The 12151-nt window shown below is 47.5% G+C and overlaps 1 protein-coding gene across 1 annotated transcript; it reads left to right on the top strand.

Moving 5' to 3' along the window:
• Positions 1 to 1552: 1552 nt before the first annotated feature.
• Positions 1553 to 3307, top strand: LOC117194927. The gene is made up of 3 exons (XM_033399390.1): positions 1553 to 1658; positions 2709 to 2872; positions 2930 to 3307. Exons 1-3 carry the CDS (start codon positions 1553 to 1555, stop codon positions 3266 to 3268), a joined length of 609 nt encoding a protein of 202 aa, XP_033255281.1. The 3' UTR covers positions 3269 to 3307.
• Positions 3308 to 12151: the final 8844 nt, after the last annotated feature.

Here is a 12151-nt window from a genome sequence, read left to right as displayed (position 1 = left end):
CCGCTTTTTATACCCGATACTCAAATTGAGTATTGGGGTATATTAGATTTGTGGTAAAAGTGGATGTGTGTAACGTCCAGAAGGAATCGTTTCCGACCCCATAAAGTATATATATTCTTGATCAGCATCAATAGCCGTGTCGATTGGGCCCTGTCTGTCTGTCTGTCTGTCCGTCTGTCCGTCTGTCCGTCCGTCCGTCTTTCCGTCTGTCCGTCCCTTCAGCGCCTAGTGCTCAAAGACTATAAGAGCTAGAGCAACGATGTTTTGGATCCAGACTTCTGTGATATGTCACTGCTACAAAAATATTTCAAAATATCGCCCCGCCCACTTCCGCCCCCACAAAGGACGAAAATCTGTGGCATCCACAATTTTAAAGATACAAGAAAACCAAAAAAACAGAATCGTAGAGAATGACCGTATCTTTTAGACTGCAGAATCTGAATTGGATCGTTTTTATTATTATAGCCAGCATCAAGAAAACAATTTCATTTTTTCTCGCCCTGTCTCTCTCTAACACACACGTAGCATAGGCGGCTTTGCTTAGAGTAAAACATTAGCGCCTAGATCTCGGAGACTACAAAAGCTAGAGCAACCAAATTTGGTATCCACACTCCTAATATATCGGACCGAGACGAGTTTGTTTCAAAATTTCGCCACACTCCCTTCCGCCCCCGCAAAGGACGAAAATCTGGGGATATTCAAAAATCTCAGAGACTATTAAGGCTAGAGTAACCAAATTTGGTATCCGCACTCCTGTTCGATCTTACTATAAAACGTGTATCTCAGAATTTCGCCCCACCCCCTTTCGCCCACACAAAGGACGAAAATCTGTTGCATCCACAATATTGCACATTCGAGAAAACTAAAAACGCAGAATCATAGATAATGACCATATCTATCAGATTGCTGAATCTGGATCAGATCAGATCATTTTTATAGCCCACTGCAAATTGATTTGTTCCTATTGGCTATAAAAATGAGCTACGCAGCGCCCGACGTCACGCTCAGACTGATTTTCTGTCTCTCTCGCACGCACTCTTTGTCGTGTCGTTTAATATTAGCGGCGTCTGCCGGAGGAGAGCCATACTGACTTAGTATCGGGTATAACTGTAGAGTTGCGGTGTCCGCAGCAACTCACAACGTTCCCCCTCGTTATACAATATTACTTCTTTTTTTTGTATTGACCGCAATCGCTCAAATGTGAAGTACTGGCGACTGAGCCGGGGGCTGGGGGCTGGGACTGAGGGGGCTTATTAGTCACACAAACAAAGAAACTGAAAACGGCCACAGAAATATCGACGAAGCCCACGAATCGAAACCGTTTTAGACTCTGCTGCTGGCAAAGGCCCGTGTGTTTGGCCGGTGCGGTGCGGTGCTCGCAATTAAACGATTTTTAACCTTCACAAAAGTAGTTCAGGTCTCCCCACTGCTCCCCCTGAACGCTCTGCACTACACGCTCCCGCTCCGATTGGAAGACCAAGACCGTTGGCCAAATACCGGATTAAGACGAGGAGTTTATGTCATATCTGCCATTGCCTCTGCTGTTGTGGCTATGGCTTTGGCTCTGTACTTGAACATGGCTCATGGCCCATGGCCCAGAGATCTTATCGCTGCTCTCATTGAACCTGCCGATCCGATCCGCTCGGAACCGATCTGCGGTAAGTGCGAAGCAAATCTTTCAATGTCAATGTAAATACTCATAAGGTCCATTCCCATTCCCATTACCACTCCCGGGCAGTTAGCCAGTGGTATGCATATGCTCCTCCGGCATTCTGTCTGTGTGGTTTTTATACCCGATACTCAAAATGAGTATTGGGTTATATTAGATTTGTGTTGAAAGTGGATGTGTGTAACGTCCAGAAGGAATCGTTTCCGACCCCATAAAGTATATATATTCTTGATCAGCATCAATAGCCGAGTCGATTGAGCCCTGTCTGTCCGTCTGTCCGTCCGTCCGTCTGTCCGTCCCCTTCAGCGCCTAGTGCTCAAAGACTATAAGAGCTAGAGCAACGATGTTTTGGATCCAGACTTCTGTGATATGTCACTGCTACAAGAATATTTCAAAACTTCGCCCCGCCCACTTCCGCCCCCACAAAGGACGAAAATCTGTGGCATCCACATTTTTAAAGATACGATAAAACCAAAAACGCAGAATCGTAGAGGATGACTATATGTTTTAGAATGTAAGATCTCAACCAGATCGTATAATTATTAGAGCCAGAATCAAGAAAACAATTTTATTCTTTCTCGCTCTGTCTCTCTCTAACACACAGGTTTCATGGTCGGTTTTGCCAATTGCAAAATATGAGTTCAAGGATCTCAGAACCTATAAGAGCCAGAGCAACCAAATTTGGTATCCACGCTCCTGTGATATCGGACCTTGACCGTTTCGTGTCCAAATTTCGCCACAAAGGACGAAAATCTGGGGCATCCACAAATCTCAGAGACTATTAAGGCTAGAGTAACCAAATTTGGTATCCGCACTTCTGTTAGATCTCACTATAAAACGTATATCTCAGAATTTCGCCCCACCCCTTTCTGCCCCCACAAAGGACGAAAATCTGTTGCATCCACAATATTGCACACTCGAGAAAATTAAAAACGCAGAATCATAGATAACGACCATATCTATCAGACTGCTGAATCTGGATCAGATCAGATAATTTTTATAGCCAAAAGGAACAAATCAATTTGCAGTGGCTACGCAGCGCCCGACGTCACGCTCAGACCCAAGAATCAGCAGCATAAAAAGAAAACGAATGGCAATGGGAGTGCGAATGTGAACGGGCACGACACGACAAAAGATTCCCAAACGGTCCCCAACTACTGTGATCCCTGCGAGCGGCTCAAGACATCGGTGGTGCTGGAGGAGGTTAGTACCGAGTCTTTCATGCGAATTATGTTCGCCTTATTCAATCTGATCCCCTAGTTAACGAAGCCAGCGACCACCAATCCGGTGTACAACCAGATGCTGTCGACGTATTTCGACGAGGAGACAGTGATGGGCACTTCCCTGCCCGTAAAGTTCCGTTTCCGGCGCAAGGCTAACGGAAACGACGTGGAGAAGAGCAGCAACCTCATGTGCACCTCCACGAACAACACGAACGTTGTCGTCCTCACCAACTGTTGCGACATCATGGTGTGGCCTAGCCAGCGGGTAGCCCAGATGAACAGAGTACCCGTGACTATGATTGCGGAGCCCGGCGACCTCACGGAGTACATGCTGGAGGAGGAGACCATCATGTGCGCCCGGGTAATGGGACAGTGAGGAGCTACATATGTATAGACACATCCATTGCTGACTTCAGTGGCAAATAAAGTGTAAATCACTGGCCCGAGAATATCCCCTCTCCCCGGCTACCGCCTTATCCTAACCTAAGGGTCCGGGAAACCTTCTAATGGCAAATGAGATGCTTGAAGGGCTTCAAATGAATGCAGCCTATCCCGCGAGGGTTAGAGTGTCTTGGTTAGAGTATTCCCTGCATAAAATCCGAATTAATCAATTTATGCCAGTCAAATCCCAATTCTAAGAGCAGCGCATACTAATTCGGTCAATCTTTGACTCTGTTCGATTCGTACTGACAATGTGACTGACTGACTGAAATTCAATCGGAGACAGTGACAGTACGGAATAATTCATCTGGAAATTGCTTAAGGCGGCGGTCTTGTTTACATAATCTCGGAACATAGCCCCCAGCTGCAGATGACATAGGCATTGGGAATTCTAGTTCTGATCTAGCCACAGTGATGCCTCCCTTGAATGATAATGAACGCGCCGTATTGTACTTTACTTTTGCATCTTGAGTCATTCATAAAGGGGGGATCATTTTAAGAAATAGCCTTGGCAGACCCCTAAAATACTTTCCCTGAACCTCTACCGAAAACTCATAAATGTGATCTTTATGTTGGAAATGGGTCACAACTCGACGGGGGGGTGGTTTCTGTTACAGAGACAACCTGTTGCTGTATGTTCTATGCAATTAAGTCATTATTCACATTTTTCAAAGGGCAGGGCAGGTGTTCCTCGCTCTCTGGCCCTGTCACTCTCTCTCTCTCTCTCTCTGTCTATCGATCTGCTTTACGGAACAAGGAATGACAATCTCTGGGGGATTCTCAGTGGCTAGGGTTGCCACCGCCACCGACCGTTCATGGCATTTTCTGAGAGTTTTTAAATGCTACAGTTAGCAGTGCAGGTCTCTTTTTCATTTTTATACAATATTACTTCTTTTTTTTTGTATTGACCGCAATCGCTCAAATGTGAAGTACTGGCGACTGAGCCGGGGGCTGGGGGCTGGGACTGAGGGGGCTTATTAGTCACACAAACAAAGAAACTGAAAACGGCAACAGAAATATCGACGAAGCCCACGAATCGAAACCGTTTTAGACTCTGCTGCTGGCAAAGGCCCGTGTGTTTGGCCGGTGCGGTGCGGTGCTCTCAATTAAACGATTTTTAACCTTCACAAAAGTAGTTCAGGTCTCCCCACTGCTCCCCCTGAACGCTCTGCACTACACGCTCCCGCTCCGATTGGAAGACCAAGACCGTTGGCCAAATACCGGATTAAGACGAGGAGTTTATGTCATATCTGCCATTGCCTCTGCTGTTGTGGCTATGGCTTTGGCTCTGTACTTGTACATGGCTCATGGCCCATGGCCCAGAGATCTTATCGCTGCTCTCATTGAACCTGCCGATCCGATCCGTTCGGAACCGATCTGCGGTAAGTGCGAAGCAAATCTTTCAATGTCAATGTCAATACTCATAAGGTCCATTCCCATTCCCATTACCACTCCCGGGCAGTTAGCCAGTGGTATGCATATGCTCCTCCGGCATTCTGTCTGTGTGGTTTTTATACCCGATACTCAAAATGAGTATTGGGGTATATTAGATTTGTGTTGAAAGTGGATGTGTGTAACGTCCAGAAGGAATCGTTTCCGACCCCATAAAGTATATATATTCTTGATCAGCATCCATAGCCGAGTCGATTGAGCCTTGTCTGTCTGTCTGTCTGTCCGTCTGTCCGTCTGTCCGTCTGTCCGTCCGTCCGTCTGTCCGTCCCCTTCAGCGCCTAGTGCTCAAAGACTATAAGAGCTAGAGCAACGATGTTTTGGATCCAGACTTCTGTGATATGTCACTGCTACAAGAATATTTCAAAACTTCGCCCCGCCCACTTCCGCCTCCACAAAGAACGAAAATCTGTGGCATCCACATTTTTAAAGATAAGATAAAACCAAAAACGCAGAATCGTAGAGGATGACTATATGTTTTAGAATGTAAGATCTCAACCAGATCGTATAATTATTATAGCCAGAATCAAGAAAACAATTTTATTCTTTCTCGCTCTGTCTCTCTCTAACACACAGGTTTCATGGTCGGTGTTCAGGCCAGCCGTAAACAATTTCCGCGCACTGTGCCAACTCCGTGCGCCCCGGTCCCAACTCGCTCTCGCGCGCTCGGAGGGGCGCTCGGATCCACAATCCACGATCCACACGGCGCTCACGGCAGAAAAAGCACCATAAGGCATAGAGTTAAGCAGTGACGATTTCACCCCCGCTTCAGACGGCCGATCTACCGCGCGACCGTCCAACCAAATACACACACATAATTATATATATACCACTTAACATAACGGTTTTCATTTCTTATGACGGCTACAGCAATTGCGTTGTGGGAGAGTTGAGCTTCGATCCGCCCCACTACAAACATTGGTCCTTCGAGCCGGATCTTCGCCTTCCCCATAAGGAGAAGCTCACCCCAGCCAGCATCGGCGGATCGCTCCAAGTTCAAGATAAGTACTCTTCGATTGTGCCTAACAACAGTGCAGTGATTTTGTGCGAGTTTTCCATCCCAGTCCGCGTTCCCGTGGCATATGTACATGCATGTGTATGTATTTATTTCTCGCTCTAGCTCCAAATTAAACCATACTTCGTTCTGCCAACGGTTGTGGCTTCCTACTTCTCCAAAGGTTTAATTTGATCCCTGCTAACTCCTGCGTTCAGCTTCCGATCCAGTGTAAATAATATTCTTACCTCTCCAGCTACCAGCTGAGCTTTCGTTGCTAACATACATACATACATACATGTATGTACACATCGCAACGCAATCCAAGCGGCTGGCAACAAACATAAAGGCATATTCTTGCAATTATTTTTGTGGTTTATTCCGTGCATGCTCAACGTTCCATAGTTTGTCGGTTTTATAAGGAAATAAAATAACAAATCACTGCGCCTCCTTATTTAACTAATTATACTACCAACAAAATAACGATCCATACATACTGCACATACATATGTATGTATTTATCTTACATATCTATACGTACGCATTTTAAATTAGCATATTCTTGCACATCTATATATTATACATATTGTATATAAAACGGTTATCCACCGTTTTACCCGTTGTTTGACATCTCTTCAACCCAAGCCGCGGTACTTAGCACTTACAGACATACATACACACATACAAGCAGGAGCAGCGGTGCATTCTTTTCGTTTTTCTTTTCGCTTTCGCTTCTCCACCGTTTGCCTGCGTTGTAGTTGTTGGGAGAATATTTTTCGGTGCCGCGCTTGACTGTAACGGAACGCCAAGTGACGCGCTACCCTGCATTTCGAGAGTATATTGTTTTCAACCGTAGTTCAATCGTAGTATTTATATCTATATATTCCGGCCACGGTGTACTATTTCCATAATTTAAATACTCGCAATAAATTCCACCAAAACCACATATCCACGGTTCGTAGTTCTGAAATTCCACGTCGCCTTTTCCGCTCACCTACCTTAGCGACTCTACTACGCGTTATCGCAGATCCATCAGCAAAACATGCCCACTGTTGAGAAGAAATCTCGCAAGAAGTTTAAGCGGGTGAGTTCGCTGAGTTTGATCCATCCACCCAGCTCCAACGGCTCAGCCACTACGCCCACATCTTCCCGTCCGGCCCCAGCTGAGCGAGGTCCGTCCAGGGCTCACGCATCCACCTTCGAGGATTTGTTGCTCCCCTCGGGAGTCCCTCGCACGGCTCCTAGCACTATGGCCGCAGTTCCGCACAGTCTAAGTTTGCCTTGGCCGCAAGCAGACTGCCCCGCTTCGACCAGAAGCTCAGCGCTCCAGATGCTAGCACACCAACCCGCTCGCTCTCCCAAGTCCATCGAGAACAACTCCGAAGCCTGTGGGCAAAGGTGGACGCGGAGTTCGCGGCCTGTTCGGTGACGATGGCGGAAGAGGATCCAGAGGGTGTAGCTTATGTCCAAGAGATGTACGATGACTGCTACGCGGTCTACGCGCAATGCCTGGCCGAACTGAACGATCAGCTCGAGCCCCCGACTGTCCCTCACACGCCGCAACTGGCCTTTCAAGTGCCGACTTCCGGCGGTTGCCGCCTCCCTCCATGTGACACTGAAGTTTTCAATGGGGACTACCAGCAGTGGCCCACGTTCCGAGACCTGTTCACCGCCATCTACATAGAAAACCCAAGGTTGGCTCCAGTGGAAAAACTGTTCCACCTCAACAAAAAGACCAGCGGTGAAGCCCACGACATAGTGGCACAGGCTCCACTTACGAACGAGGGTTTCGCGTCCGCATGGAACGCCCTCCGTGAGCGTTTCCAAAACAAGAGGCTGATACTCAAGGCCCAGCTGAAGATCCTTTTCAGTCTGCCCCAAATCCGTACCGAGTCAGCAGCAGCGCTAAAAGAGCTCCAGAGGGCCGTCCACAAGTGCCTCACGACACTCACCCATTCCGAGTGTGGAGATAATGTTTTTTATCCCCAATTGGCCGACTAATTATTTCGAATTAAACAAAACTCGGCGCAGAAATAAAATTACGATATGTTCTTTAATGCGTGACATCCAAATTGCAAGTGTGGCTTGCCTGCCCTTTACATTGCCGCTCCGATCGCTAAGCGCAGCTTCGCTCGGCCGACGTCGGTAGGCAGACGCAAAGCGGAGATAGCGAAGAGCGAGCTGGCAGAGAGCGTTTAGCAGGGCAAGCAAGCGCAGAGCTTTAACAAACAAATGAGTGACATAGACATAAGTAACAAACAAAATAAGCGGCTGAGGGCCAAGAATTAGGTGCTATTTGGCAAGCAGCTAATCGGCTGGGTTCTGCTCCGAACATTCACCCCCCGTTGGAAGGCAAAGGCTTTCAACAGATCCATCCTGAAGGGGCAGAACCGCTATTTTTCCAACGGCCCTCTTGAAAAGGCCTTTTTGAGTGCGGATGACGGCTACTCTGATGGTTCCATCTTTTCCTGGGATGACGCTCTCAATGCGGCCAAGCGGCCACCTTAATGGTGGCAGCGTTTCCTCCTTGATCATGACGAGCGCTCCTAGCTTGATGTTTGGAGACGATTCCCGCCACTTGCTCCGCTCCTGAAGAATCGAAAGATACGCCGTGCTCCATTTTCTCCAAAACGCCTGCTTCATTTGACACAGCCGCTGCCATCGACTAAGTAGGTTGACCCGGAGATGCGCCACATCTGGCTCGTCGAATGCAGCTTTCGGGGCTCCATTGAGAAAGTGGTTTGGCGTGAGCACATCTAGATCATCGGGACTTTCTGTAATTGCATAAAGCGGACGGGAATTTAACAAAGCAGAGATTTCACAAGCCAAGGTCTGAATTTCATCAAGAGTAAAAATGTAGGTCCCGACGATGCGATGAAAATGATATTTAGCTGCTTTAACAGCCGCCTCCCACAAACCCCCAAAATGAGGTGAGCGAGGGGGATGAATTTCCAGTCGATTCCACTAGAAACGCAGAGATGTGACACAGCCGACGTATGAGGATCGCTGAGGAACATTTGCCGAAGCTCCAAAAGCTCATTTTTTGCTCCTACAAAATTTGTAGCGTTGTCTGACCAGATGATTCGAGGTTTGGGACGTAGACTTATAAAACGCCTTAATGCTGCCAGAAAGGATTCTGTAGATAGATCCCGAACGACTTCCAAATGAGTTGCTTTGGTGCTAAAGCATACGAAGACAGCGATGTAACATTTGATAGGAGGCCTGCTTCTGACTTCCGACTTGTGATAAAAGGGTCCGCAAAAATCAACGCCCGTTGTGTGGAATGCTGGATTAGTCCTTACGCGATCCGCAGGCAAGTTTCCCATGATATGTTCCCTCAGCACTGGCTTCAAACGAAAGCATCTAACACATTTGCGAATGATTCCCGCAACATATTTGCGTCCGCCAATAGGCCAGAATTTTTGCCGAAGCAGTCCGAGCAATCCTTGAGCTCCTGCGTGGAGAAACCTTTCGTGAAAGAAGATAATAATAGAGACAGTGACAGGATGTCCCTTAGGAAGCAGGATCGGGTGCTTCGCGTCGTAGTCCAATTCGGCATTTTGGAGGCGGCCTCCAACACGCAGCAATCCAAAGCTATCCAGAAATGGATTCAGTGAGGCCATCGTGCTTTTTGGGGTAGGGCCTGTTTGCTGGCGAGGGCCCTTATCTCTTCCGAAAATTGTTGCTGCTGTATTGCCCTTATGAGCAAATGCGTACCATTTTTGATGTCGATTACGGTAAGTTGACCCTTCGACCGCGCTATGCCTTTGTCCTTGAGAATGTAGAATCGATATATGTAAGCAAAGACGCGCTGCATGGATCCGAATGAGTTTTGAAATTTGCAATCGTACGATACATCCCTTTCGTTTGAAACAACCAATGCTGCATGACGACGTTCTGGTACATCGGTCGGCAATTGCAAGCCTGCAGGCCACTCTGAGCTCTCAAGACGCAAGAATGGTGGTCCAGAGATCCAAAGGCTGCTATCCATTAGTTCAGCGGGCGTGGCTCCACGTGATATGATGTCGGCAGGATTCAACTTTGTGGGCACGTGATGCCAAGTCATTCCAGCGGTGAGCTCCTGAATCCGCTGAACTCGATTAGAAACAAATATATTAAAATTCAATGGTGATTCTCGAATCCAGGCAAGGGCTATGGACGAATCCGACCAGCAATGTATTTGGCATGGAGCTGATAATCCCTTAACTATGGTGGACACTAGGTTGGCTAATACGAGGGCAGCGGACAGCTCAAGCTTGGGGATAGTCATACTTTTCAAGGGCGCGACTCTGGATTTAGAGCATAAGAGATGACTTTGCACAATGCCAAGAGCTTCCGAACGCATGTATACACAGGCGCCATATGCTGCTTGGCTCGCATCACAAAACGCGTGCATTTCTAATCTGGCTTGCTGCCGAAGCACGTAACGTGGAAACTTAAAGTTTTTAACCATCGACAACTGCGAAGTCAGCTCAATCCAAGTCGTATGTAGATCCTGGGGCAGGCTTTCGTCCCAATTCAATTTTAGGCTTTCGTTCCATAGCGACTGCATAAATATTTTAGCTTTTGTGATGATGGGAGAGATGAGCCCTAGAGGATCGTAGAACCTAGCTAGTGTAGACAGGACCGAACGCTTCGATATTGGGCCTGCAGCGGTTCCGACGTGAGCGAAGCTAAACAGAAGATTGTCCGTGGTGGGATCCCAAACTAGACCAAGCGCCTTGGTTACTTCAGTCCCGTCATGAAAGGTAAGGAACTTTTCGCGATCCGCCTCCGATACGCCTTCCAAAGCAGCGGGTTCATTGGAACACCATTTACGTATGGGAAAACATCCTTTCGAAAGTAGCTCCTTTACCTGCTGACGAATTTTGATGACAGAATCAATGCTGTCCCCTCCAGATATGAGATCATCGACATAGAAATCTCTTCGAACAACATCAGCGCCAAGCGGAAAACGCAACTCTTCATCATTTGCCAATTGATGCATAGCACGAATTGCTAAGAAAGCGGCAGGTTTGGTTCCGTAAGTAACAGTCTCCAACTTGAACACCTGAATCTCCTCCTTCGGGTCATTGCGCCATAGGATGCACTGCACGTGCGTATCGGGATGGGAAACGCGTACACAGCGGTACATTTTGCAGATATCGCCACACAAGGCGACTTTAAAAAAGCGGAAACGAAGCAGAGTTATCAGAATTTTAGGTTGGATGGTGGGTCCAGCCATAAGCGCATCATTCAGTGATACTCCAGACGCTGTTTTGGCAGATCCATCGAACACTACGCGTAATTTGGTGGTTGTACTATCCTGCTTGTGGACGCAATGGTGAGGCAAGAAGTACTGCGGGAGGTCTGACTGCCGCGAAGCTGGCGACATGTGTCCTAAATCACGATACTCCTGAAGAAACTCCATATATTTTGCCTTAAGCTGTGCATTTTTTGCTAGCTTCCTCTCCAAATTGAGAAATCTACGTAGCGCCTGCTGATACGATTCTCCTAATTCCTCTAGACTGAATTTGGTTGGCAAACGCACGGAGTAAGCTCCGGACTCTAGGCGAATGCAGTTTGTGACGAAATGCTGTTCGCAATGAACATCTTCCTCCGAAATTGATGAGGGCGAATAATCTCCATCGACTTCCCAAAACCGCCTTACAATATCGCACAAATTAGTCTCGCAAGCGGAGATGACAGGGGGATCTTCAACGGCTGCTAGCGCCGCACGGGCTTTCTCAGAGTTTTTAATACTTCCTGACACTATCCAGCCAAGTTTCGTCTTCTGCAATGTTGGCAATTGGTCTGACAGTCGAATCTGTCCAACGCACATTAATTCGAAAAACAAACCAGCACCTATCAACAGATCGACACGCTGGGGCTTGGCGAAATTAGGATCAGCTAGTTTTAGGTTATTTGGCATTGGCCAATCCTTTGCGTCTAGGCCGAAGTTAGGCTGCATTCCTGTGATTGAGGCAGTGATAATTGCAGAGAGGAAACCGCGATAGCTTTCGTCTTGAGATTGCAGGACGATGTCCACAGCCTTGCTGGATGGTAGAATTGACTCTCCAATACCGGCGATTTTAACGTGAGACGGGTGAGGATCTAACTGCAGCTGATTGGCGAGTCTCGATGTTATAAAGTTAACCTGAGAAGCGGAATCTAAAATGGCACGACATGGAATAAGCGATCCAAAACGGCCCCTGACATATACGATTGCAGTAGCTAGCAGCACGTTTTGGCTAGGCAGAGATTTTTGACTCGAGGGGGAGGGCTAATATATTTGCTTGCTACTAGGGCACTTGCAGGATCATGCTGGGTCGATTCCGTGCTCGGCGACGGCAACTCAGCGTCAGCGCCCGACTGCATGTGGAGCAGTGTGTGATG

Source organism: Drosophila miranda (assembly GCF_003369915.1).
Source record: "Drosophila miranda strain MSH22 chromosome Y unlocalized genomic scaffold, D.miranda_PacBio2.1 Contig_Y4_pilon, whole genome shotgun sequence".
Lineage (NCBI taxonomy): Eukaryota > Metazoa > Arthropoda > Insecta > Diptera > Drosophilidae > Drosophila > Drosophila miranda.
The sequence above is the reverse complement of the archived record's forward strand: the minus strand, read 5'-3'. Positions and strand labels throughout refer to the sequence as shown.

Bases quoted from the DNA above. Each gene is read 5' to 3' on its own strand.
- LOC117194927 (XM_033399390.1), top strand. From the start codon at position 1,553: ATGGCTTTGGCTCTGTACTTGAACATGGCTCATGGCCCATGGCCCAGA. The intron at 1,659-2,708 runs GTAAGTGCGAAG...GTGGCTACGCAG, and splicing joins CCGCTCGGAACCGATCTGCG to CGCCCGACGTCACGCTCAGA. The intron at 2,873-2,929 runs GTTAGTACCGAG...CTGATCCCCTAG, and splicing joins CATCGGTGGTGCTGGAGGAG to TTAACGAAGCCAGCGACCAC.